At 48.2% G+C, this 27,706-nt stretch overlaps 1 protein-coding gene across 2 annotated transcripts in view; it reads left to right on the top strand.

The window, feature by feature from the left end:
- Positions 1 to 27,706, top strand: part of Bace2 (beta-secretase 2) — a 91,535-nt gene that overhangs the window by 55,069 nt on the left and 8,760 nt on the right. For both annotated transcript variants that reach the window (XM_076868756.2, XM_076868755.2), the window contains exons 5-8: positions 328 to 462; positions 2,491 to 2,592; positions 5,864 to 6,013; positions 9,190 to 9,358. In XM_076868756.2, coding sequence (XP_076724871.2) covers positions 328 to 462; positions 2,491 to 2,592; positions 5,864 to 6,013; positions 9,190 to 9,358 — 556 coding nt within the window. The remainder of the gene's footprint in view (positions 1 to 327; positions 463 to 2,490; positions 2,593 to 5,863; positions 6,014 to 9,189; positions 9,359 to 27,706) is intronic.

Below are 27,706 nucleotides of genomic sequence, written 5' to 3'. Positions count from 1 at the left end.
CTGGTTACCATCTGTCAGGGCAGCTAGGTGTCTTATTGCATCTGTTTGGGGTGGGGGTCTCAATGCTCTGAAGCTGGAGTCGTGTGTGCTTTCCTTAGATAAGGACCCCGCCAAGGGGTCTTGGTTACACCAGGGCATGGCTCCGTGTGACCTTGCCGTTGTGGCCCTCAGACATTCCCCATTTAACTTTGAAGCATCAGTATTTGCTTCCCAACATCACAATAAAGAACAAGTGCTAACTCCAATGAGGCTTCACCTGTGAACGAGTGCTTCTAGGTGGAAATGTTGGCTGTGCTCTTCCTCTTACACCTGTACTTTCCTCCCCAGGTCCTGGGTGGAATTGAACCCAGTCTGTATAAAGGAGACATCTGGTATACCCCCATAAAGGAGGAGTGGTATTATCAGATAGAAATTCTGAAACTGGAAATCGGAGGCCAGAGCCTTAATCTGGACTGCAAAGAGGTGAGCACCCGCCACTCTGTCGGGCCTGTCTGGGGCCTGGGCCTGGTGTGCTTCAGCATTCACATCTGGAGCCTGCACAGGAAGTCAGAAGGTGCCTTATGTCACAGGCTAGTTCAGGAGATTCTTATGGGAAAAGACACAGGGCCTTGTGGATGGTAATTTAGTGCATGAATTCCAGCCCCTGAGACCCCCTGGCTTAATGGGGCAAAGCTAGCACAAGGCAGGGAGAGAGGAGCCCAGAGCCAACTATACCCTTCTGCAGTGCCTTGACCTGGGGGTCCCTGACCTCCGCTACAGAGGAGGAAGCAAGCAGATTTCTATCAGAATCGGGGACGGAGGGGAAAGAACTCAGCAAAACTGAACCCCCCAAAGCCATGTACTTTATCTGCCCTGTGTGGCCAAGCCCTGCCCTCGAGAGCGGTCCCCACCCGCTGAGCTCACAGCTCCTGCTCAAGGAAGAGCCTGCCTGCTGGGTCACGAGGTAGGCGCTACGGGCCCAGGGACACACAGCTGTGACTCTGCGAGGCACCCTCTCACTGCTCTGTGGCTTTTATCGGGGCACGTGTGACATCATGAGCGCTGTGGCCTTTCAGCATGGCCTGTGAAAGACCCCGTGGCTCCTGTGCTCCTGCCCACCAGCTCCCTGCCCTTCACCACCACCTTCCTCCACCCGTGCTCACGTGCAGACTCCCCGGGACCAAGGCTCACACACCTGTGTTTTGTTGTGACAGTGTTTCAGCCCCAGCCCTAAATCTGTGTTCATGTCAGAGGCACTTATTCACACTTCACAATTCACCGATGGACCCATATGCGGGCCTGTGTGTGTGTGTGTGTGTGTGTGTGAGAGAGAGAGAGAGAGAGAGAGAGAGAGCGCACAGCGCCTATCTTGAGGCTGGATTCCTAGGCCTGGGCTCTATCCTGCATGCCCTACATGCTGCCATCCCTCAAAAGAGCAAGTGACAACGCCCAGGCCATGCCACATTTCAGCCTCCTACAGGACTGTCATGTATTCACTCTTCATACAGGTACAAAAATGTATAGTTTTAGGAGCAAGCAGAGTTGACTTTCACATTAGTTTTTAAACTGAAAATAAGCGTGTTTGAAAATAATATTAAAAAGTCAGTTCGTTTCATTTTCTCCAAATTCTTCACTCCTCCTGCTCACTTCCTTGGCTCACTGGCATGTTTGGCCATGGGAGTCACAGACTCGTGTAAAGTAGGAGGGTGGAATTGCCATGCCTCCTCCTTTCCCAGGCAGCTTCACTCAGCTGGGTCCCTAGTGGATGTAGTGGCCTATCTCTGGTTGGCCCACTGATCCCCTTTCTCCTCTGTCACATCAAGAATGTGACAGTGGGGACAGGGCTGGCTGCCGCATGTGTGTGTGTGTGTGTGTGTGTGTGTGTGTGTGTGTGTAAGTTTCCCATGACAGTAACTGAGGTAACCAACTTAAAAAGAGGAAAGGTTGATTTTGACTCACAGGTTGGAGATTCCAGTCCATGACCGACTGCCCTGTTGCTTCTGGGCCTGTGGGGATGCAGCACATTATGGTGGGAGTATTTAACAGAGGAAGCTGGGAAGCAGGGTGCCAGGAAGAGACCAGGGTCCCACAATCCCCTGCAAGGTCACGCCCCAGTCACCTGTGCCTCCTGCAAGTGCCACCTCTTAAACTTCCCATCACCTGCCAAGGGCACCTGGGGCTGGAGTCCCAGCCTTTCACAGGTGGGCCTCGGGGCACTCCAGAGGCAAACAACAGCAGTGCCCACCACGGGTGTCCTGTCCTGTCAGTCTCCTCTCAAATGCGAACATGGCGAGCTATGGGGGGTGGTCCTCCTTGCCCACGAGTAGGTAATAGAAAGTTGATCTGTGCAGCTTGCAGATGTGGCCTTGATAAGTCACGTCAGCCTCTAAAGTAAGGGGTTCCCTCTGTGCTGGGTCGGGGGTCCTGGGAGAGGGCATGGGGCCGCTCCAAGTGGCAGGTCCAGCCATGCTGGTGGGAGTGTGCCCTGATGCAGATGCCCCTCCCTTCTAGTACAACGCGGACAAGGCCATCGTGGACAGCGGCACCACACTGCTGCGCCTGCCCCAGAAGGTATTCGACGCGGTGGTGGAGGCTGTGGCCCGCACGTCCATGGTGAGTCCCGCACGTCCATGGTGAGTCCCGCGGGCTCGTGCAGCGCCAGGAGCATCGGGTGCTGATCACACGCCCAGAGTAGCACTGTGACAGAGTCTAGCAGCACGGTGACAGAGCTATCACTCTGTGTGTGCTGAAGGTTTTGAAGGGTGGACTTTTAAAACCTATTATTACAAAGTTCACGTCCTGCTTGGTGTTAGCCAGTAAGTAACGCCTTCCAGTTGACCCCGAGGAGCTGGCCCAGAACGGTCGACTCTGCCTGGGGTTTCCATCGCAGAGCAGCGGGTGCAGTACTTCGTGACACTACCACAGTCCCCTGTCGCTTGAGGACAGAATGTGCTCTGAGAGATGCCTCGCTGGGCCGGGTGGACGCAGTAGCGCGTACCTAGAGGAGCCTGGTGGCGCAGGGCAGTCAGGAGCACAGTGGCCACATGCCCTGCGAGGCGGCTCCTGTACACGGTCATTTCTTACTGTTATCAGTATCATGTACTTTCATAGGACGGGGATGTACCCCAGCTTCAGCACAAACGTGGGAGAAGTAAAACGTTGCACGGTGGCCACGCTGACCACACTGTCACTTGGAGGCAGCTCCGATGTGGTTCCCGGGACCTCCCTTGTAGGTGCAGGCTGTTGTTGGCTGGGACGCTGTCACTTGGTGCATGACTGCATGTTAAAGTGACGGTGCATCGAGGGTGCCTGTGTGGCCTTTAAGCCAAGACAGGTAGCCCTGAACATCACCCGTCTTTGGCCTTCACCACCGTGTGCTGGCACCTTATCCCCCACTTCTGGGGGAAGAAGGACTTGTTTCACAGATGACAAAGGTCAGTTGGCCAAACTAGTGAATATTTCATGGCCCTGCTCTGAAGGGCAGTTAAAATTGGGACCTGGCTGCTGGAACTTTCAGTGTCAACCCGATTGTCTGGACAGTCAGGACATCAGGGTGGGCCCAAAAGCACTGGACAGAACACAGCACTGGGGTCCAGCGGAATCTGGTGGGGTCCAGCCTCTACCACTTAGCGGCTGGGTGCCTGGAGAGAGCTGCCCTCAGAGAGCCTCCGCCTTCTCCTCTCTGGGGCTGTTGAGGGAGTTTGGGGGAGATGCCCCGAGCTGGTGTGTGGTCGGCACTTGGTAGAGAGAGCTTCCATGAAACGCCCAACGAGGCACCACTACAACTTGTTTGGACACCGCTTCTGACTTTGTAGGTGTTTTCGTGGCATCTGCACACTTGAGGCGGTTTTTGCAAGATCACCAAAAGTGAGGATTTCCATGCAAAGCCCGTGTGCTGGTGGTCGTGTGGGGCTGGTGTCCCGCCATGGAACCAGGATGGACTGATAAGAAGATGCGTAACTGTCATTTTGTTGCAGCTTATAGCAGAAACGTAGGGAGCAAGAGGGGGTCCAATTGTCCTGAACCAAAACTTCCAAAGTCTAAAGCTGCATGGGAAGAGCAGCAAGTCCACAGGACATGAGGGAAATGGCAAGAAAGGACGCGGGGAGGACGTGGAGCCTGGTGTGACTCGGCGGGGGCGGGGCATCCTGGCAGCTGCAGCCGAGACCAGAGCCCATGACCAGCTTGCTCAGCATATCTGCGGGATCCAGAAACTCCAAGTCAGGGCTTTAGTGCTGAGAAGCCAGGATGCTTGTGGGACACGAGACCCACCTTAAATCAGGAGTGCTGTGCCCGTTTCCCAGACAGCAAGAACGTGCCCATGTGGTGCTCTGAATGGTTGATGTTTACCAGTGTCCCCCCGGGTGAGTGTGCAGGGTCGGTGTGTGGCCACAGCAGGCGTCCCACTGCCTGGGCTCTGTGGGCCTGGGGCGCGAGCCTCCTGAGAGCACGCAGCACGTGCTCAGCAGCTACTCACTTGGGGAGAAGGAGTGAGCAGACGACATCTGCTTGCCTTGTCTAAAATTATCCTCTGATTTCATTCCGCGCCATCGGGAAGGAGAGACGCGGGCCGCTTGTTTGCCTTGGGCAGAGAGTGCACAGGGTGCATCGTCGGTCCTGGAGGGTAGGGCCCAAGGACCGGCCGCTCCTCTCCCTGCTAGGTGCCCGTTCCTGGCTCTGCTGCCTTGGTTTCCTCTCTAGTGAGGAGAGGGCTGGATTCAGAGAGTTAAAGGAAATAAAAACCCTGGGCCCTGACCCTAGGCTTGGGTCCTTCAGGGTGGGATGCCGAGTTAGTGTTCAGTGGGTTTGTATTTCGGGGGGATCTGGGGTGGGATGAGGTGCCTCCGTGTGCTCACCTCGGTCGGTCCTCCTTCCCTAAACTCTCCTCCCTGAGCGGTGAGGACTCCAGCTGTGGCTCCCACCTGCCGCCCCTCCCGGGGTGTGTCCACCTGGCCCAGAGCTCATTCTCAGCTCCCTGGACAGACATCCCTCCTCACTCCCTCTGTCCTCTCCTACCTCTGCCTCAACACACGTCGGGTGTGGGGTCCTGCCCCAGGTGGAGGAGGGGAGGCTGCTGGGGAGGCTGCTGGGAGAGATACAGGGGTAAGGAACCTGCAGGATTCGCACAGGGGGTCTGGCTCCGCCCCTCCCCTCCCAGTGAGGCACAAGGGGGCGTCCTGAGCTGGTGGCCATGTCTATGTCCCTGGGTGCCTTCATTCCCCCCACCCCTGAGTCTCATCCGTATGCAGGCGTCAGGACTTCAGGGGACCAAGGGGAGAGGGCTTAGGCTCTGGGGCTGGAAGCAGAGCCGCACCACACCAGGAAGTGTCCCAGGCTAAGGGCCTCGGGGGGGACAGGTGTGCGGTGGTGGCCGTGGGCGCTCCGTGAGGATCAGGGACAAGGTGGCACCCGAGCCAAGATCTGGAGGACTGCCAGGCTCCAGCCCTCGCAGGAGTCAGGAATCCAGGGGGCAGCAACACCCATAAGGGCCCTGAGGGTCACAGTAGGGTTTCTCTCTTCTAAGGGGCTGCCACCCACCACCGTGTGGCCTGGGGCAGTTTCGGCCCCTCTCTGTGTTTTGGTTGCCTTATCTGCAAAGTGAAGGGGTCCAGTGGCCACCCGGCTGGGGCTGAAGGCCAAGTCGCTACCGCTGCATAAGCCCAGTGCTCACGCTCAAGAGCGCTCTGTGAGTCTGAGCAGCTTTTACGATTATTATTTCATCCTTAGCAACACCCCCAAGGGACTGAAGTCCCTGCCACTCTGTCCACATGAAATGCTGTTTGTGCCCGTGGGCATCTGGCGAGGGGACCAGGCAAGCCGGGCACTGTTTCCTGTTGACGCGCGAGACTGCTCCCTGTTTCTCACGGGATCTTGTTTTGTCTAGATTCCAGAATTTTCTGACGGGTTCTGGAGCGGGGCCCAGCTGGCGTGCTGGGCGAATTCTGAAACGCCTTGGTCCTACTTCCCTAAGATCTCCATCTACCTGAGGGAGGAGAACTCCAGCCGATCCTTCCGCATCACCATCCTGCCTCAGGTACCTACGCGAACCTCTGCTGCCTCTGTGCTTCCTACAGTAAGGAGCAGAACCAGGGGCTCTGTGCAGAGGCCCGTGAATTACAGGTGCCACACCCCCCACTGGACAGCCTTCTCCCCCAGGCACACACTGGTGCTGAGCCCACAGGTCTGCTGGTCTCCGCCATGCTGGCTCACCTGTCTCTGGTCGGTAGCGGGCGCTGGGCTTCCTTGGCCCCAGAACAGGGGGCTGGAGGGTAGCCTTAAGCATAGACTGGGGGCCGGGTGGGCAACATGATGGGTCCACGTGTCTCTCTGCATTCCATACCTGACTTTGACATTGCAACTGGGTTCTAAGGAGAGGATCCCTGCTGTGACCCCTGACCTCTGGGCTCAGAACTGTCAGCCCTCTCCTCCGCAGTACCCTCCAAAGGACCCCAAGGTCATCAGATTCTGGGGCTGGGAATAGAGAAGCCCCTCATAGTAGGAGGAGCCACGGAGACACATTGTGGAGGGTGGCCATGAAGAAGGGTAGCACTTTTGTAGCATGTGCCCCACACCATTTTATTCAGCCATGGAGGCATTATCATTTTTCACTATGATTCCAGTAGCCGCAGACAGAGTCCTTTGTCTTGAGTGCCTGAGCAGACAGCATCCCTCAACCCCTCTCCAGACCACAGCCCTAGCCCAGATCCTCTCACCACCAGCTCCCCAGCAGGCTGGGTCCTCCTCTGCAGCCGATTCCCACCACCCCCGACCCCCATGGGGTGCCTCAGCCTCTCCCATCTCCTGGCCTGAGTTCCACCGGCGCCCGTCCTGGGAGCCCATCCCTCCTCCTCCGTGTGTGCAGATCCCTCCCGTCTTCTAAGACCCAGCTCAGACAAGCCCTGCTTTTGTTGAGACTCGCTGAACAGAATCACCCGTTTGTGAACTTGCCCTTCAAACGCATGCTGCGTGTTTGCCAGTCCACCCCTCTGGGGCGGGGTCATCTATTTGGGATGTATTCTGTGCTGTTTCCTCTTTCCTTTTGCCTTCTGTTTTCTTTGTGAAAGTCATCTGATGTCTCCTCTCTGTTGGTTATTAATTCCTGGGGGATGAAGATGGGCACCTTGAGGTTCAGAGACGGCCTTCCTCTGGACACTGGCAGGCAGCAGGGGGAAGGCGCTTGCTGCTGACACAGGAGTGGGTCCCAATTGTGATCTGGGTATGGGGGATAGAGCTGGGACTGGAGAATCGGGAGGGGCTGACTTCTGAAGGAGAGAGCAATACCACTTGTTCCTGTGTTCAGGTCCCGGGGTCCTGGGAGGGGGGACAGAAGGCCACAGGAGAGCAGCTCAGCCGAGGACACACAGGCCAGGCATGAGGGCTCAAGTGACACCGTCGGCACCACCCTTGAATCCCGAGTAACTTGGAGCGGGTGGCTCGGCCCTTCTTTCTCACTGTGAAGGAGAGGGAGTAACGCCAACCAAAGACGTTTCCAGATAACCTTGAATGAGCACCCTGCATAGACGGCTGTTAGAAAGATTGATTTTCAGCATCTTTAAAATAATGTGTTGTTTATAACAACTGGTCAGTCAAACTGCAATACGTGGACACTGTCTCATCCATGTGGTTTGTAGCCAGTGTCCAAAGCCAGCCTGAGGACAAAGGTGGGCAAGAAGTGGTAAATAAGGGCCTGAGGGTTGATTGACAGAGCCCAGGACCGGGAGAAGCAGCTGTGGGGAGCGTGGGAAGGCAGAGAGCTCTCTGTCCACAGCACCTCCTGGCCACAAGAACTGAAGCTAGTGGGGAAGCTGCCGTGGGGACCAAGCTTCGGACCACACAGGACTATCACGAAGGAGCCCTTGCTGTGTCCTTGTGAGAATTCACCGTGACTCCCTCTTGGGAGATGGGAGACTGGGGGGTTGACCTTGACCCGCTCACAGTTTCATGTGCACAGATCTGTTTTCCCTGCTGCTGTCCTGGGTTCTCACTCAGGTCACTCGCTGTTCCTTTGGTCCCCCTCCTCCTTGCTGGGGGAGGACAGAGGCAATCACCTGGGAGAGGAGGTTCCGTGAGCTCCCTTTGCTGCTGTGCCCATCAGGGATTACGTGGGGAGCCACCCCTGAGCAGCTGGCCCTGCCCAGCCAGCCCCTGTACTGACACCCAGGGCATCCTCAGGCTTCTTGCCACAAAGGTCCAGGGTGGGCTCTCAGGCCTCAGCAATCACAGGCAGGCAGATGACCACGAGTGCAGCAGAGTCAGGTTATAGCTATGATATGTGTGCAAATAGGGCAGAATCAATCTTGCTATTATGTATAATCATAATGCACCAATAAAATTAAAAAAAAAATAATAGCATACTTTAGTGTCAGCCGACAGGGCAATTCTGATTTTTTTTTTTTAACATAACCTTAAAAATGTACTTACTTTCCGCCTAAATACCACTAGTTTTTCTATTTGTGCTATTTTAGTTTAGGGCAGACAGTTTATTCTGAGATCCAGCAAGACTGAAGCTTCCCAACATATTACAAGATGTATGGCTTGGAAAAATCTACTGGGACATACACAGACAGGACTGAGTAAAAGATCCAAGTTCGGTTTGCCCAGTGTCAGGGAGCTGCTTGGTCGCATCTATAGATCAGTGTCCTTGGACTCGGGTCAGGCTCGGCACCATCGTTCACTCAGCACAGTCACGGAGTCACCCTTTGCCAAGGTGGTGACATCTAGGGAGGAGCTGTGGTTCCTGTGGCCCTGAGCCAGGGTCTGCAGACAGACAGTCCAACAATGACAGGGCCATACTGCAGGGACGGTTCCCCAGAACAGCAGCCATGGGATGTCCACCTACAGACAACCCTGAAGACAGTCACCTCCTGCCTCGGGGCCTTTGCTCACCTTCCCTGCACATGGGAAGTGCAGTGAGGCCCCTCTCTCCATGCTGGTCTGATCAGACAGACAGACAGACTCCTTCTGTAAGCACGTGCCTGCGTAAGCCACAGGTGGCGTGTGTGTGTCCTCGTGTTTCTGTCCCTTTCAATAAGCATGGATGTCACTATGCTTTTGATCTTGTCTCCTGGGTGGCAGGGACTATGCTGCCATCTGTCTCTCCGTGGCTCCCCTTCACCATGGGGGCCTCCGAGCCTGCGGTGACCGTCACTGTTTTGTGACACCGTCCGACTGGTGCCGTTTCTTCTTCTTCCCCCTCCCCTTCCCCCACAGCTTTACATCCAGCCCATGATGGGGGCTGGCCTGAACTACGAGTGCTACCGATTCGGCATCTCCTCCTCCACCAACGCGCTGGTGATCGGTGCCACCGTGATGGAAGGCTTCTACGTGGTCTTCGACAGAGCGCAGAAGAGGGTGGGCTTTGCTGCCAGCCCGTGCGCAGGTGAGCGCTCCTCATGTTCAGAGGGCACTTGGTGTAAGGGCACCAGCTGGGAAGCAGGGCTGCAGGGCAGGTCAAGCCTGTCCTCGGTCACCAGGTCTCACCCAGAGAACAGAATGGGTGGCAGGGTTGTTGGGAAGATGCAGTGAGATAATCCATGTCCCGTGTTAGTTCGCCCTGTGCTCAGCACAGGGCAAGTGCTCAGTAACCGTGAGTCACTATCGTTACCTCTCAGGTCAGGTGAGAGTGGCCGTGCACCCAGAGTACATATCCTCCCTGGGACCTTGGTGTCGAGTCCCAAGGTTTTGTGTTTTATTTTTGGGGTGCTGCCTGTGAAGCCCTGTGAAACCCAGGGCCTCAAGCTAAGCCCATGCTCTGCCACTGAACCACATGCACCCAGGCCCTGAATTACAGGTCTTTGACGGTTAAAGGAACATAAAGAAGAACATTCATATTCAAGCTGTGTATATTCTTCCTTCAACACAATCCTCATTGTGAAATAAGAAATAAATACCTATCATTGCTTTTTCTCAAAATCCTAAAATAATAAGACCAAGGAGCCCATTTTTCTTGTGAAACTTATTTGAAGGGTGGTGTGGGGCAACCCAGCGAGTTGCTCTGCAGAGTCTAGCTTGAGGACCGGCAGGTCTTCCTGTGAAAGCTGAGCAGGCTGCTCTGATGGGGAGTTCAGGCAGCACCTGGCTTTAGGGTGGATGGGGCACTAGCGGCTAGCAGTCCAGGCTGGCCAGGAGGAGGCCAGCCAAAGGAGCCAGTACGCAGTTGAGCTGCCGGAAACTCATGGAGGGACAGTCTGCCCAGGTAGGTGGCCAGGATGGCTGCAGTGTATCAGACCTGGAGTTCAAAGGCTGAAAAAATCGGGGCTGCCTTGGCCTTGGAGTCAGAGACAGAGTGAAATGCTGATGTTTTGCTGGTTAGATGCCAAGGGAGAGAGGAATGGTAGATCCCTGGGGTTGAACCACAACTGACAACAGAGAGGAGCAGAAGAGGCAAAGACGGGCTCAGAGTGAAGTACGAGATCTCTGTGTCATGCAAGGAAAGGAAATTTGACTTGATGGGGAAAAGCCTTAATCATGAGACGGAGCTGAGGGACAGGGAGGGATGCTGGACCAGCCCCCAGGGAGCCTCATAGGCACCTTCACTCTGTTCCAGTCCAGCTGAAAAACGTGGAGAGGCCAGGAAGGTAAATGCCACATGTGCAGCTGAGTTGCTAGGGAGGGAGTTTGGGTTTTAATACCTAAACCATAGTCTGAACCTGGTCACTAGAGCAGGGGAGGGGTTCTTCCCATCCTCTGACAGCACACCAGTGTTTCTCAAAGTGTCCAACAATTTGGGGAATGGAAGAAGAGCAATATTTTTAAAAAAAATTTTTAAGTTGTAGATGGATACAATCTTTATTTATGTATTTTTCTGTGGTGCTGAGGATCAAACCCAGTGCCTCATGTGCCTCAATGTGTGTGAGGCAGGTGCTCTACCACTAAGCCACAACCCCAGCCCCAAGAAGAGTGTATTAAAAGGAAAAGCTACCTCTGGACTGATAGGCCAGCTCATATTTTGTATGATAAACCCCCAGCCCAGGACACGTGGGTACCTGGCGGGGCACCTTGCTAGGTGTCAACGCACACTTAATCGACTTGGTGCAGGTGAGCAGACCTGAAGTCTTCAAGATTGGCCATGTTTTCCACCCTTGAGATCAGACGTCCACTTTTCCATGTGCATTAACTTCTGCCTGTTAGGCTGTCACTGAGTGAGTGTCGCTGAGTGTGGGGGTGAGTGGGACCACATGGCCTGAAATGCCACCATATTTTCCAACTGTGAATGATTTACTTCTTTTTGACTGAGGGGATCTTAAGAACTAAAGCAGTTTTGCACACCATTTCTGTTCTCTCGTTAAATACCTACCATTAAAGTAGGGGATACTAGGCAACAGCTGTCCTCACGTCCACTTTGCTGAATACCTCAGAGTGGAGCGGTGGTGAGTTTCCCAAGTGAATTGCTGTTGGAAATGGCTTAATATGGAGTGTCTCTGGGCAGGACCACATTGTTTCCTTCTTTTCTTCTGAATTATTTGTTAGATGCTCTTACATAAGATTTTTGGTGTTATTGCTTTTTTAAAGTGGATTGAAGGCTTTGGCACTTAAACATTTGATTATGCTGGCTGTGGGAATATACCCTGATGTATGTCCCCTCTTCAATGCAAATTACTTAGCCATTAAAGTAATTGCATCCCTCAGGGCTGCAATTAAAGGAGCTGTTGGTGCTCTATAGACCTCTAATAAATGGAATGGTTATCCTGCCTTTCCTTTTTAAAATCCTTCATTTTTAATTATAAAATGTTGAAGGAGTAGATAGATGTTTTAAATGTCAGAAAATGACAGTGTCTGTGGGGGATTAGCCCTGGACCGCTGGAGGATGCCACAGTCCGTGGGCACTCCAGTCCCTAGGTGTACCTTTGCCCAGAACCTGAACACACACTCTCATATGCTCTAAACCATCCCCAGATGGCTTAGGTTTCCTGGTTCAGTGTCAGTCCACATAAGTGGTTGTTGTGCTGCACTGCGTAGGGAACAGTGGTGACAAGTCAGTACCTGGTCAGTCCAGACTCCATTTATTCCAAATATTTTTAATCTGTGGTTGGTTGACTCCACCGAGGAAGAACCCACGTATACAGAAGGTTGACCCTACACACCTTGGGCACACTTGTGGAGCATCCAGATTTAACATGTTGACACTGTGACATATGTTCTTCAAAAATGTGAAGAAATTTTTAAAAAAAGCAAAGCCAACACCTCATTCCCACACCTTCCCCAGAGTTACCCTTTATCCTGAAATTGATAAATATAATATATAATATAATATATAATATATATATATAAGTACTTTACATTAGTTACCTATTGCTGCATAATAATTGTCCCCAAGACTTATCAGTTCCTTATCACAGTTTCTCGCACAGTTCTGAGGGTCGGGAAGGGAAGCATGGTGGGCTGGCTGGTTCCCACTCAGGGTTTCCTCTCCTGAGCTGCAGTTGTGATGTTGGCAGATGCTGCTTCCAGGCTCACTCACACGGTGATTGGCAGGAGCCCCCATTCCTCACCATGAATGTTCTCAAGACAGGGCACCTGTGATCCAAGGTGTGCACCTGGAGGCCCAAGGTGGAAACAGTCCTTTTATGACCTAATCTCAGTGGTGACATGCCATCACTTCCACCCCCACTATTGGCCAGCAACCCTACTGCATGTGGGAGAGGACTGCACAGGTTAGGCACCAGGAAGCGGGGTACTTTGGGAGCATCTCAAAGCTGCCTAACACACACTTATGGCAAATATATTGGTTGGTTAGTGGTTGTTTTTGTTTTCTTTCTGTTTTTCAATTTCTGTGAGTGCTATGGTAATGTGCATATACTTTAACTTGATTTCACAGTTCTACATTAGATTTTCTAGATTTTCCATATTGATATGAGTACCAGGGCATTTGTTTTAACTGCTATATCATATCCTCACATGTGAATAATCTCAGATTATTCACCCAATCTCAGGTAGATTAGCATTTGGGTTGTTTCTCATATTTGCAAGTACACACAGTACTACAGAGAACATCTTTGTGCACATGAACAAGCCGTTCTCCTTATTCTTATTTAAAATTGTCCTTTGGTTTCTCTTGTCAAGACAGGTGGAGATTCTAATGGTATTTTGGTGAGCACAGCCTTCAATTTATAGATTAATTTGGGAAGAATACCCATTTTTATGATATGAAGTCTTGCCCCAAGAATGTGCTAAATTTCTTCATTTGTTTAGTTCTTCTTTTATGGTGTACTGCAGTGTTTTGTGATTTTTTTCCCCCCATAAAAATTATATGTACTAGGCACCTCTTAGTTCCTGCTGTTGCTGTAGATGGTATGATTTAAAATAGCGTTTTCTAGTGGGTTGTTATGTAAGTATGCATTTTTTTTACATTAATCTTTTATCCAGCCACATCACTGAGTTCCTATTTTATTTTAGAGTCACTGGATTTTCCACTAAGTTACTCAAATAATCTGAAAATAATACATTTTAATCTTTTATAATCTTCACATATTTTATTTATGTTTATTATGTGATACCTTCTGAGACAGTATTGAATAGAAATGATAATAATGGTCATTTTTGTCTTTAAGGGGAATACTTTCCATGTATCACCATTGAGCATGATGAATGGGGAAGGCTTGTGGAATTTCCTTTTTAATCCTAAATTTAGGGATTCATAGTTCTTGGAAGTGTTTGGTGTGAATAGAGAGACTGCTTCACGATTTCTTCTAACATCAGACATGTGCCTGTTTCATAACTCAGCAATTCTAATCCCAGATGTATGCAAAGAAATGTGGACGTCTACCCAAAGTCTTGGCCAGAAGGTTCACAACAGCTTTGTTCATAAGAGAATGAAAGCAATACATCATTTAGGAATTTCAGAATGGTACTCCCATGTCCTTCTCATCCAAGAGAAAGCCAACAAGTCATCAAAGGAGAGTGGGTTAAACAAATGGCTGACTTTTCATTCAGTGGAACACTACACTGCAGTTCTTTCTCTTGAAGAAAATTCTCTTTCATAAGAGAATCTTAGAAAGATTTTTCTTATGAAAGTCTGTGAAGGGGAATTAAGAAAACCTAGAATTCATATCTCCATCGTAAATTTTTAAAATTTTCCATATAATGTATTTCAGTGTAATAAATGTTCACTTTGTGTATTTACACATTTTAGTCTTCTGCTTTAAGACAATTGGGTTTACTGTCCCCTTTTAAATAACTTTTCTCACTAAAAGTGTGGTTTTTTTAAAATTTATTCAACAACTTTATGTTTAATTTACCTTGCATAGAATATGTGTAGGATATACGGGTTAAACGGCCTCCCTCTGGATGACTATCCCATTGTTCCTTATAACATTTATCAAACAGTCTATCTTTTCTTTACTAATTTGAAATCCCACAACTATTACACATCAAATTCCAGTAAATTCTGGAAGATGGATATTTACTTCTGGATTTCCTATTCTTGCTCATTGATTAGTATTGGTTCCTTTCCTTATTCTTTTGTGTAAAGCTTCTCTTCTCTGTTTTCTTTTGTTTTATGAACATTTGAATCAACTATTTAAACAGGATCCTGTTGGTATTTTGTTGAGTTGTCGACCATTTCGAATGCAGCTTCTGTATAATTCTGCATCCATTTTTCTACTTCTCTTTCATTGATGAAGAGTCTGTCTTACTTTTGTGGAGACACTTCCCTCTCATGGTGGACATTTTTGTTGGGTTGTTTTGTAATGTTTTGTTGAGCTCCTCTTTGGTGGGAGTGCTGATTCTCCTCCTGGGAGAGTTCAGTGTGCCTTGGGTTGTGAGCAGGTCACCATAAAACCATTTTGTGGTGTCCTCTGACCATGAGAACTCGTAGGTTTCTACACTAGGTGGTGTGAATTCAGACTCCAACCATGCTTCAGGTGGCGGTCTGAGGGTTCCAATTCTCCTGGGAGATTCTTTCTTGCCCTTCTCCCCAAGACCTTCTGCAGACCTCAGGCCGACTCGAGCTTCCGAGGTGGTGGAGATTCCCCGTCCCCTTCCACCAATGGGCTAGACTTTCACAGGCGTCTCAGCCCAGGTGTCCACTCCTTAGTGTTCAGGGTATTGAGATCTCAGCAGTAGCACCTACTTCTGGTCAAGGAAGGGCTTTTACTTCTGGTCTCAGCTACTTATTTGGAAAATGGGGGAGAGCTGGGGGTAGTGGATGCCCCTATATTTCTAGCTACTCCGGAGGCTGAGGCAGGAGTTCAGGACAGCCCAGGCAACATAGCCAGACCCTGTCTCTTAAAATAATTGCAGGGGGAGTGGGTCAGTGGTAGAGCACATGCTTGGCATGCATGAAACCCTGCACTCAACCCCCAGCACCCCAAAGTAAATAAGTAAAGTAGATAAAAATCGGGGGTAACGTTTTATCCTGGGGCTGTGTTGTAATAGGAGCAGGTGCCACCAGTACACTAATCAAGTTGATGGAGCCCCAATCTTTGGGAGCGTCCCTTCTCTCCCAGTGTCTTTTATCTTTGTTTTATTTTTGTTTTGTAAGACGACTCTCGGTTTACAGGGTCTGGTTCCCTATAAGGGCTGGGATCAGGGAGCAGTGGAGGCTCCTGGGTTAGAAATCCCTGGAAGCTCTCCCACACCACACAGTTGACCTCAACCCCATTTTCAGCCAGGGCATATCAGCGGTGGTGCAAGAGCCATGAATGTTTGGAAAAGTTCGCAGATGCTCCCTTCTGCCGCCCTGCCCCCCATCTCTGCTCCCACAGGGAACTGCTCATCTAGTCTCCCCCAGATCCACCGGAGGAGGAGAGGAGCGGCAGTGCGGCCTGGGCTGGCGGCTGCAGCTGGGCAACTAATAGTGCTAAGTCTGCAACTCTGTTATCTCAGTGCCTCGAAGCTTCTGAAATACCATCCATCTCTTTTTATAGATTGAGACATTTCACACCCAAGAACTGCAGAGCTTTCAGCTTGTCCAACTTGAAACGCATCATGGATTGCGGCAGTCATTTCACAGCAAGGTTTTCTTGCCGCAGGTCGGAGTGGATCGCCTGGTACAGTCCTGTGATTAAAAATAGGGAACTTAGCTGCTAAGAGCAGAGTTTCAGAGCTAAGCCTCTGCTTATCCACACAGAATGTAATCAAAAGGACCCCAAGGACAGGTGGGGCAAGGCTGGTTCCTCATTTTGCAGCACAGGACACCTGGCTTTCACATGGTTGCAAAGGAAATTGGTCCTGGATCCAGAACCCCGGTGATTCCAGCCTATTCTTCCAAGTAAACCAGGTCCATGCACATGCCCTCTCTACCCGTGGGGTGGTTCACTTTGTGCTGTATGTTACGGGGGACATCTGACCATTGTAATCTCTGTGCTTGGTGACATAGAACTTTCCCAGGAGCTGCTTATCAACCCAGTCCTGACCTTTGGGGGATGACTGACAAAAGGGCCAGAATCAAAATTTCTACCCAAGACATTGAAAATAACAAAATAGTAATAGCGGGCAGTGGCCTAGCCCCACCCTGCCCCACACCCTTTGCTAAACGCTGAGCATCAGTTGATATGGTTTTCCTCCCAACAACACTGACCTGTAGGGGCTGTAATTGTCCCTGTTTTACAGATGAGGAAACAGGGTGAAGGAGGTAGTTCAGATCCCACAGACCACAGTTAAGCCAGGACAGTGGGAGCTCGGGTCTGCATCGTGGAAGGCCAACCCCAGAGCCCATGTCCCTCCTGCCCACTGTGTGCCGGGATCTCTGGTCTGTAAACCGACATACAGGGTTAAAATCTGTCTCTTGGTTGTAGAATCGGCAGGTGTGTAGGAAACATGCAGACCATCAGTGACGGCATTTCCAGAAACTGCCCCTAGAAGTGACTTGAAATCCACTTCTTCCCGGCTGTGCTAGTCTGTGGCAAAGGGCAGAAGACGGTTGTCTGCAACTGAGGCTTGATGTCTGACGACCTTAAACAGGGGCTGTTTCCAAAACCATTATTACTACTATAAAAGTAACAATGTGTGTGTTGATGAAAAGTTTATGTTGGGATCTTCTTGTTTCTCTTGTACACACCCGTCATGTACAAAAAGTGTGACTCAGGCGTTCAGCTTGAAGAACAATACTAAAGTCTTCCCAACCTGGCCTGGCTGAGGCTGGTTCTGTTTCTTTAACCCAAATGTGATCAGGTCCCATGTGTCATTTTTTGACATGCTTTTTAAAAAAGTTTGTACACATTAATGGGGTTTGTGCAACATTTCCGTCATGCATACAGCAGATGCTGATCAAATACAGCCCCCCTTTCCCACCCTGCCCTGCACCCACCGCAGTCCCTCACGACCACTATTTTGCTTCAGGTGGACATGTTTTAGCTTCCGCCCAAGAGAGCACATGCGAGCGGGTTCTTCTGTGCCTGGCTTGTTCCACCGGACAGGACGTCCTTCTTCTGCGGACAGTAGGATGTCCTAGCCCTTTGTGGCTGAGTCATGCTCCCTTGCGTCTGTGCCCGCATATCCTTTACCTGCTCCTCTGTTGATGGGCATCGGGGTTTGCCCCACATCCCAGCTCTGGACAGTGCAGCCACCAGCCCACACAGGCAGGAGCGTCCTCGACACGCCTACTCCATCTCCTTGGGATGTAGCCCAGAAGTGTGATGGCTGGATCGTACGGAAGATCTATTTTTTGACTGCCTTTTTTTTTTTTTCAGCCATCTATTGAGACATGATTCATATAAACAAAACAGGTCCTGTTGACAGGTACAGCTCCATGAGCCCTGCACGCGTGTGTGCCTGACACTGTCACCTGTGGAGGAGGCTGCCAGGTGCCAGGTTGTGCTCCCTGCCTCCCAACCCTGCTCCGCCACCCCCTCCCTGGCAGCCACCCCTGCCTTCTGTCTCTGGAGAGTACTTGCTAGAACCTTTTATAAATGGAATCACAGCATGCATCCCTCTGCCTGGCTCCTGCGCTCCCCGGTTATTTCAAGCCCCTGTTGCTCAGTGTACCAGCCGCTCACGCGTTCTTATTCCTGAGCAGAGCTGGGTTATAGAGATGTACTACGATTTGTTTACCTCCTTTCACCTGCTGGCGAGCTTCTGAGTTGTTTCCAGTGCGAGTGTTTTCACTTTATAAACAAAGCTGCCTGTGACCAGGCTGGGCCTTGCTTTTTTACCTAATTTGACAACCTCCATTTTTTAACTGGGGTATTCAGTTAAAAATGTTCAGTGCCTGTGCCCCTCACTGGCAGGGGTCACGTCCCAGGAAACTGTAATAAGTTGAAACTAGCATACAGAAAAAGTGCATTGAGGGCTGGGGCTGGGGCTCAGCAGTAGAGCACTCGCCTAGCACATGCGAGGCCCTGGGTTCGATCCTCAGCACCACATAAAAATAATAAATAAAATAAAGGTATCGTGTCCAATGACAACTGAAAAATGAATAATTAAAAAAAAAAAGTGCATTGAGCCCACCTGGCCCCCCCGCCCCCCACAGCTCAGTGGCACGCACACCATAGGGTGCCCGGAGGTTCCCCTCCTGACCCAGAGCTGACTGGAGCCGTGGTCTGCTGCTGCCTGCATGTCAGGAGAGCCTCACGCCCCTGCTCAGTCCAGGAAAAGACCCTAGCCCCCGCTGTGAGCCGGGCACCCTTGGCCTAACTGTGGTCTGTGTGACCCTCAGCGTCCTCATCTGTAAAATGGGGACGATTACAATCCCAACACATCAGTCTTATTGGAAGGACAACCGACTCAACCGGCTGCCAGTGGTGTGCAAACCCTGCGTGTGTATCTCCTTTCTCCTGTAGGAACACCTAGGAGGAGCGTGGTCGTCCACAGGACAGGTGTGTCTCACTTCCTGAGAGCCTGCCCAGCTGTTCTCCAAAGTCTGTCTGTATCGTAGTACATTCCCCCTGCAGCCCCCGTTCTTCCTGGCCCACATCCGATATTGCCTTTTTTTTAAATTTTATTGGTCTTTAGCATCACCTTATTGAGGTTTTAATTTACATTTTCCTAATGACGAATAGTCTTGAACATCTTTTCGTGTGCTGCTGACCATTCACTCAGCTTCTGTGATATAGAGTTTTTAAAAATCCTCTTGTCCATTTTTGAATTTTCCCCATTATTGTACATTTTTTTGTACTTTTCCTCGTTATTCAGAGATCTTTATATTTTGAGGATATGAGTCCTTTATCAGAAATGTGACTTCAGATATTCCTTTTCGGTCTCATAGTATTGTCTTTGGAAGAGAAGTTCTTTCATAGATTGTATTTTTTGGTGTTGGAAGAAAATTTTGCTCAAACACAAAGAATTCCTCCTGTGTTTCCTTCTGGAGTTTTTATAGTTTGAGGAATGTGTCATCTTGTTTCCAAATATTTGGAGATTTCCCAGATAGCTTTCTGTCATTGACATCTCATTCAACTGTACTGTGGTCAGACAACATGGTTTACATAGATGGACCCTTTTAAATGTTCTGGAGCTTGTCTTGTGACCAAGGACTCGGTCCATGACAGTCAGTGCCTGTGTGCTGTTGGAAACAGGCGCATTCTGCTGCTGCGACTGGACCCTTGCATAGTCCCAAGCTGGTCCTCTCAGCTGGTGGTGGCCCAGGTCCTCTGTACCACTTGTCACCTCCATGTCCTTGCTCTGCCTCTAAGAAAGGGGCGTTGCCATTTCTGACTGCTTTTGTGGACCTGACTATGGGCATTGAAGCTCTGTTATTAGGTACAAAAATGTTCAGGGTGATTCTGTCCTGTGCACGAGCAGGACCTTTGCTAGGATTCATGGAGTCACTGTGTTCCCTCCTGCAGTTCCCTGGCTCCGGCTGCCTGAGGCAGGCAGAGCCCCTCTGGGCTCCCTTTGGTGACATCCACAGGGGACACCCTTCTTGACCCTTTCCCTGTTAACACATTTGGGTTTCTACACGGACAGTATTGGCAGCGTACGGCTGGGCCTGGCTTTTTACCTAATTTGACAACCTCCGTTTTTTAACTGGGGCATTCAGACAAGACATTGGCAGATGACAGCCTGCGGGCCAGATCTGACGTGGAGCTTGTTGTGTGAGAATGGTTTTTACATTTTTAAAGAGTTAGGGGAAAAAAGTCTAAAAGAACATGTAGCCCAAAAAACTCTTAACAAATTTTCTCTCTGGTCATATGACAGAAAAAAGGTTGCCAGTCCCCGGTGTCGACTGTTTCTGTAATGCGATGATTGACAGGGCTGTTTCAGTCTACCTTCTTACTACAGGCTGAGTATTCCATATCCAAAATGCATGAGACCAGAAGGACTTCAGATTTTAGGGTCTTCATACTCTGGAATATCCGCAGACACTCGAGGTATCCAGAGGATGGGATCCAAGTCTAAAGTTGACATCCACTTACATTTCCTCTGCACCTTATTTGCACAACTCAAAGGTCATTATATGCAGTGTATTTGTTGCGCCTGCTTTTGGATTGCACCTCTCATGTGAACACAAGTGTACACATTTCCACTGTGGCTTTATGTTGGGACTTGAAAAGTTTCAGATTTTGTAGCATTACAGATTTGGAGTCTTCATAGTGGGAGTGCTCAACCTGGCTTGGTTTTTTCTGTGTCATTCGTTCTTTGTTCCCCCTCTTATGATGTGGCTACAGCCCTTTGTATCCAGTTCGTTTGTTTCTTTGTGTCTCCCTGGCTCCCGTGCTAGCTGGACCTCTTTGAGGAGTTGCTCTGGGGTTTACAGGGTGCACCCCTAGCTTCTCACAGTGCACCCCTCCTGTAATCTAAGACCCACTTCCCCTCCTGTCCTCCCTGCTTATTGTATGTTGTATACCACTCAGGACATTGTCATTGTCTGTGCTTTAATTGGCCAATGATCTTCAAGTATTCCGTGTTTAAGGTGAGCCAGGTGTGGTGGTGTGCGACTCTGGAGGTCAAGGCAGGAGAATAGCAAGTTTGAGGCCAGGCTGGGCAACTTTGTGAGACCCAGTCTCAAAATAAAAATCAGGCTGGGGCATGTAGCTCAGTGGTGGAGGACCTGCCTAACATGTTCCGTCCCCAGTACAACAATGAATAAATCAACTAATTACAAAAACCAAGTGAGAAATGAGGATTCTTGTAACACGCTCGAGAGTGACCACTTTGGGTTTTCTTCATCCCTTCGCACAGAGCCTGCCTCCCACCCAGTGCTCTTCTCTTCTGCTTGAAGGACTTAGTGCAGATCTGCTCGTGATGAGCTCTTTCAGCTCCTGTGAACCTGACGGCATCCTTATTGCATTTCATTTTGGAAGGTTTTTTTGTTTGTTTGTTTTGTTTTGTTTTTTGCTGGAAATAGAATTGATTTTCACCCAGTCCTTCAAAGATGCTTCTCCACAGTCTTCCAGTGTGTTTCTGACCGGAAGTCTTCTCTCATTCTTATCCTGTTTCTTTGCTTGTATCATTTATTTTCTTTCCTTTTTTAAGATATTCTGCTTATCTCTTGGTTTTGGCAATTCACTAGGGTCTTCTTTCCTTGTTCTTAGGCTTGGGGTTCCTTGAGCCTCTTCTGTTGGTGGTTTATGGTTTCCACCAAATTTGGAAAATTTTTGGTTATCATTTCTTTTTATTATTATTTTTATTATTATTTATTATTATTTCTTCAGTTATTTTTTTCTGTCTCTCATCCCTTCCTTTCCTATGAATTCTCTGTCCATGTAATTTAGTGCCTTGGAGTTTTCCCCGGGAACTGATGTTCTATTTAGCTTTCAGTGTCCTCTGTGTTTTGTTTGCCTGGTTTCCATGGTGATGTCGTTAAGTGGGTAGGTCTCCTCTGAAGCATATCCTCACTGCACCTGGCCATGTGGCTCAGGACTCTCTGGCGTGCCACTGGCTCCCCCAGCCTCCCCAGGAGGTACAGTGACAGTAACTGCTGTGGTGTCCTCTGAAGCTGTCGTCTGTATCATTTCTTACTAAATTTCAGCTGATTGGTTTTCTTGTTATAAATTGTTTTCTTGCTTCTTTTTATGAGCTCTAAGTGGTGTTTCCCTGCTTCTTTGCATAGTCGGTTGCATAGACTGCATGTGACCTTCTAAAGTTCATATGCTGAAACCTCATTCCCAATATGATGGTACTTGAAGGTGGGGACCCTGGGGATGAGACTAGTGTCTTTACTAACGTGATCCCAAAGAGGCCCCTGACCCCCCAGCATAGGTGGACACAGTCAGTAGGCAGAGCTGTGTGTGGACCAGGAAGCCCTCACCTGACACAGAATCTGCTGACTCTCGGATCTAGAAGGGTGAGAGATAAATGTCTGTTGTTGGAAAGCCTGCCCCCAGTCTCTGATACCTAGTATAGCAGCCTGAATGGATCAGACACTTGGAAGTATTTGTTGGATGCTGGATATGGGGGACTTTTACCTTGCTGGGTGCTAAATGTTTTTATATTCTTGAAAATAAACTTGAGACTTGTCCTGGGGTGTGATTAAGTTACTTAGAACAAATCTGTGCTTTCTTTTTTCCCCCATAGTTTTATTTAGGTAAAATTAAAGTAATCAAAGTGCACACATGTGAAGTATGCAATTTGATCAGTTTTGACATGTTTTGACATATATATGACCAATACAATCAATATAAAAAGCATTTCCTTTACTTTTTTAAAATTTGAAATCATGCAGACTGTATTTCTTACATGTTTTATTACATGAGAAATCAGTCACCTTAAGATATATAGAACCCCAACCCCCACCCCCATCAACTATTTCAAAATTAAATGGCACACTTATAAATGTCTCAGTGGTCAAGAAAGAAAGTGCAAGAAAAGTAAATAAGAAGTGCTTTGAACTAAGTGATCATAAAAGCTCAAAATATCAGGATCTCTAGGATGAAACAGTAATCAAATGAACATTTATAACTTAAAGTACTTGTATCAGAAAGAAGCTAGAATAACAAATTATTTTGAAATTAGTAGGAATGAAAAAATAAAAGTAGGAGCATAAATATATGAAATAGAGAAGAAATAGTACTGCTAAAAGTTGATAAAAATCAAACAAGTCTAATCAAGAAAAAAGCAAGAATCCCAAAATTAGTATCAATGGAAAGGTAGCTCTCAAAATAACCCCATAGATGCTAAGAATATATTAAGGTGATATTACAATTGTATGCCAACATGGTCTATATTAGAGAAGGATTTGTGCGCTGTTGAGAAGAAAGTATACTCAGTCATTGATGGATGAAATATTCTATATATGTCTGTTAAGTCTAAATATCAACTGTATTTTTTAGTTCTGTAGCTTCTTTATTTAGTTTTTGTTTGGAGGATCTATTCAGTGGTGACAGAGTCATGTTAAAGTCACCCAGTATTATTGTATTGTGGTCTATTTGACTCTTGAAACTAAAAAGGGTTTGCTTGATGCATGTAGATGCTCCATTGTTTGTGGCATAAATATTTACAATTGTTATATCTTGTTGATATATAGTTCCCTTAAGGACTCTGAAATGTCCTTCTGTCCCTTCTGATTAACTTTTGGCTTAAAGTCCACATTATCTGATACAAGGATAGAAACCCCTGCTTGTTTATGCAATCCATGTGAGGGATATGTTTTTCCCAACCTTTCACCTTCAGTTTGTGGATGTCTTTGCCTGTGAGTACAATATGCTCTTGGAGACAGCATATTTTTGGGTCTTCTTTTTTAATCCAATATGCCAATCTTTGTCCTTTGATTGTTAGGTTTAGGCCATTTACATTTAATGTTATTATTGAGAAATGATTTTTACTCCCTTCTATTTTGATTTTTTTCTGGTTTTTACTTTGAATTCGTTTCTCATTTGATTGACTATTCTTGTAATGTAGTTCTTCCCTTTGCTGGTTTTCATTTCTTCTTCACAAAATTTTTTATTGAGCATGTTTTATAGTGCAGGCTTTCTAGTTGTAAACCCTTAACTTTTGTTTATCATGGAAGGTTTTAATTTCCTCATCAATTCTGAAGTGTAATTTTGCCAGCCAGTGTTGGTGGCTGGCATTCATTTTCTTTCAGAGCTTGATATACATTTTTCCAAGACCTCCTAGCTCTGAGGTTGAGAAGGCTGGGATCTGGATTAGTTTCCCTTCAAATGTTACCTGCCTTTTTAAATTCTGGCAGCCTTTAAAATTCTTTCCTTATTCTGTAAGGTATTTTCATAATAATGTACCTTGGTTTGGGTCTATTGTAATTTTATATGTTTGGGGTCCTATAAGCCTCCTGTATTTGATTTTCCATTTCATTCTTTAGGTTTGGGAAATTTTCTGATATTATTTCATTGACAAGATTGTACATTCCTTTGGTTTGTGTCTCTATGCCTTCATCTATCCCAATAAATCCTAAATTTGGTCTTTTCAGGTTATCCCTTATTTCTTGGAAGTTCTGTTTTGTAGTACAGGCTGTCTTCCAAGTGATCTAGTCTGTTGACAGTGCTTTCCATTGAATTCTTAATTTGGTTTATTGATTCCTTCATTTCAAGGATTTCTGCTTGGTTATTTTCAGAATCTGTCTCTTTATTAAAGTGATCTTTCACTTCCTGAATTTTCTTTCTGATTTCACTCCTTACATTGTCCTTTACTTTACAGATGAGTTTGGTTAAATTCCTTCTCTAATATTTTTTTCCACTGTGATATAGTTAGAGTCTGTTATTGAAGTATCTTGTTTTGTTTGGGGCAGTTTGTTCCCTTGTTTTTTCATGTTATTTATGTGTCTACCCATCTAGCAGTATGGATCTGAGGTAGTAGAGTTTCTACCCTGTGGACTTGTATTGTCCCTGAAGGTTTCCAGTACCTCACTGTTTAGAGGAAGACAAATAATAACAACCAATGCAAACAATTTTATAGCATTAAACCAAATAGTTCCTACTATGAAGTCTACAGTGTTAATTATCACAATACACAGAAATGATGTGTTCAGTTATTGTCTACAATAAAAATGGCAAGTTTGCAAAAGATTTTATAATTTCAAATGGTGGACAAGGAGAGAACAGAAGTGATACAGGATGTGATGATTATGAGGGAGGAGGAGAAAAGAAGAAGTAAAAAGTTAAAGGAAGAGTGAAAGAACAATAGAGATTCACTGTTAGCAGAAGAAAAGACAAAAATAGAATCAAAGGAAACAGCTAAGAGAATATATATATATATAGTAAAAAATTTTAAATAAAAATAAAATAATACAAAACAAAACTAAACTATATTAATGAAATATCCTAGTCCTCAAACAATGAAAATAACTAACTTCAAAAATGCTAGAAATGATTTAAAGAAAACAAATGTCAGTATGTATGAATGTCCATGTATCATTAAGGTCACAATTAAACAGAGAAAAGGGGAAGAGAGAGAGAGAGAGAGAGAGAGAGAGAGAGAGAGAGAAGAAGAAGAAGAAGAAGAAGAAGAAGAGGAGGAGGAGGAGGAGGAGGAGGAGGAGGAGGAGGAGAGAAGAGAAATAAAACCCAATGAAAAGTTAAAGAATTCTTTCTGTTGGAGTTCAAAAGTTTCTCAGCTTCTCAGCAGTCTTAGGTGGGTCCTCTGGAGCGTGATGATCCACCCTCTGGGTTGCTGGAGTGAGAGAGGTAATCTCATAGGCAGAATTCCTGGAGGCAAGGTTTAGGCTTAGGTGGGCCAATTGGTCTGGAGATTTTAAATCTGTGAGCCACCAGGGCCCAGTAATTGCCAGTCTATGCTGAAAGACTGTAGCCCAGGATCTCCCCTGGGTTCCACTCATATAGAGGGAAACACTATATGATTTTTAGGATGGCCCTTCTGCATGCTGTAGCAAATGTCCTGTGAACATATAGTGGGGGACCCAATTCTTAGTTACCCATGTTTCCTGGTCTTGGGTTCAGTCTCTAAATTCAATCTCTCCCATTCCTACCCTTCTAAGTTCCCTGCCAGATGCACCTCTCCCAGCCAGTCCAGCAAGCAGCCAGAGGGTGGGGGAGTGGGAGACCTGGGTGGGTTTCCAGGACCAGTTGTCCCCTGTGTAAACCTCTCTCCAGGTTTGGTTTTCTGCTGGTCACGTAAGCACACTCTGTGTCATGCAGTGTGTGTTTATTGGCTGTATTTTGGGTCAAACTCGGGTTTGCCAGGAATCGGCTTCCTCAGTTGCCAGCACCCTGTGCTGCAGCTGCAAAATTGTCCTTCCTTTGTCTTCCACATGCTGCATGGAGAGATGGCAGCTTCTTTCCCAAACAAGGATATTGTGTAGTGGGCATTTCAGTTTAGTGGGCAATGTCCTGGATCTCTAAATGCTCCATACCCAGACACGCCTTGGACCTCCTAAAAATGTGGGTTCCTTCAATCCCCACATCCCTCCACTGTGCTCATGGAGGGACCGCTCTGGCTGCAGCAGTGGCTGGACCACTGGGGATTTCTTCTTTATTTTATTGTAGCCAACCTCCTGAGTTCCCGATCTGCTTTGAATGTCCAGTTTTAAATTCCGGGGGAGTCCCCCCACTTTTCTTTTTGGTTCACCCACCTTGCAGAGGAGCTGCCTGTCTGCTTTCTTGGTTTCACTCCACAGAGCAGCCGGGAAAGCAGCCTCCTCTTTTCCACATCTTGAAACGCCTCCAGCCTGTGCTTTCTTGTCTTGCTTCTTTGCTTTCCTCAGGGAGAGTAGGAGGGAATTTTAGGACGGCCATTCTGCGTGCTGTAGCTAAAGCCCTGTGAACTGCTCGCTGCTTTCCCCTTCACTCGGGGGAAGAAGGAGCAAACAGGACACAGAAAGCTGGGGAGAAGGCACTCTTCCCAGCCCTGTCTGGACCCCAGGCCTTTCCTTCACGTCCTTTTAGAGGCTCTTTCATGGGCTTTCTGTATTCTCTGACCAGTAGAGTCCCTCAGCCCACAGGGGCTGGTCTAGGACCCCACCGGTACCAAACCCAAGGATGCTTAGCTCCCACGTGGATTTGCATGGAACCTACACACATCTTCTCATGAACTTTCAGCATCTGTAGGTGACTTGTATTACCTACAACAACATAAATGCCACGTAGATAGATGTTGTTCTGTATTGTTTGGGGTATAACAACAGGAAAAAAGCCTGCATGTGCCTAGTACAGACACTGTTTTTTCCCCAATACGTTTGGTCTGCAGCAGGATGACCCTGTGGATACAGAACCCACAGACATGGACGGCCTCTATGCTCAGCCAGAGGCCCAAGGGGGGCCCACAAGGCATACTATCCCCTCAACATGACTCTGCCCTGAACTCCTACGGCCTGGGCTGCCTGGGCCTCTGCCTGTCTCTTTGGAGGCAGTGGCCTCTGCCTGCATCCCCATCCTGCGGCCACCAGGGGGTGTGCTGGGGCAGTCGCAGGGCGCTCTTGGTTACCCATCTTTTTTCATATATTTTGCCCAATGTTTTGGTTGTTTCAGGTCCGGGAACACAGCTGTCCCCAGTCTCTCTACCTCTCACTGGAAGCAGAGATGGCTCCAAGCCCGTCTTCATCTCTCCATGCTTTACTGTTTTCAGATGCTCTCATCTTTGTACTGAGCCTGTTCCCTTTCCATCATCTTACTAGCCAAGCTCCTCCATTTGTAAAGTAAGCACACGCATGTGCACACACACACACACACACACACACACACACACCACGGCGACCTGCTGTAGGAAAACACGGGCAACTGGAGGAGGATTCCTACAAATCCACGATGATAAAACATAAAAGGTCAATCGTTTTTGCCCAACAGCAACCCCCTCACAAGCCAAGGGCTGTGAGTGTCATGAAGCCAGGTGGGGAACCGCAGTCCTTGTTTCCTGTGCTGTGTGGGGAGAGGAGTGGGCTCTCCACGCCATGCAGGTGGGCATTCATGCCCCTGGGCTCCCGTGGACACTCTGCCCACAGGTG

This window comes from Callospermophilus lateralis, chromosome 10 (genome assembly GCF_048772815.1).
Source record: "Callospermophilus lateralis isolate mCalLat2 chromosome 10, mCalLat2.hap1, whole genome shotgun sequence".
In the NCBI taxonomy this organism is placed as follows: domain Eukaryota; kingdom Metazoa; phylum Chordata; class Mammalia; order Rodentia; family Sciuridae; genus Callospermophilus; species Callospermophilus lateralis.
The sequence above is the reverse complement of the archived record's forward strand: the minus strand, read 5'-3'. Positions and strand labels throughout refer to the sequence as shown.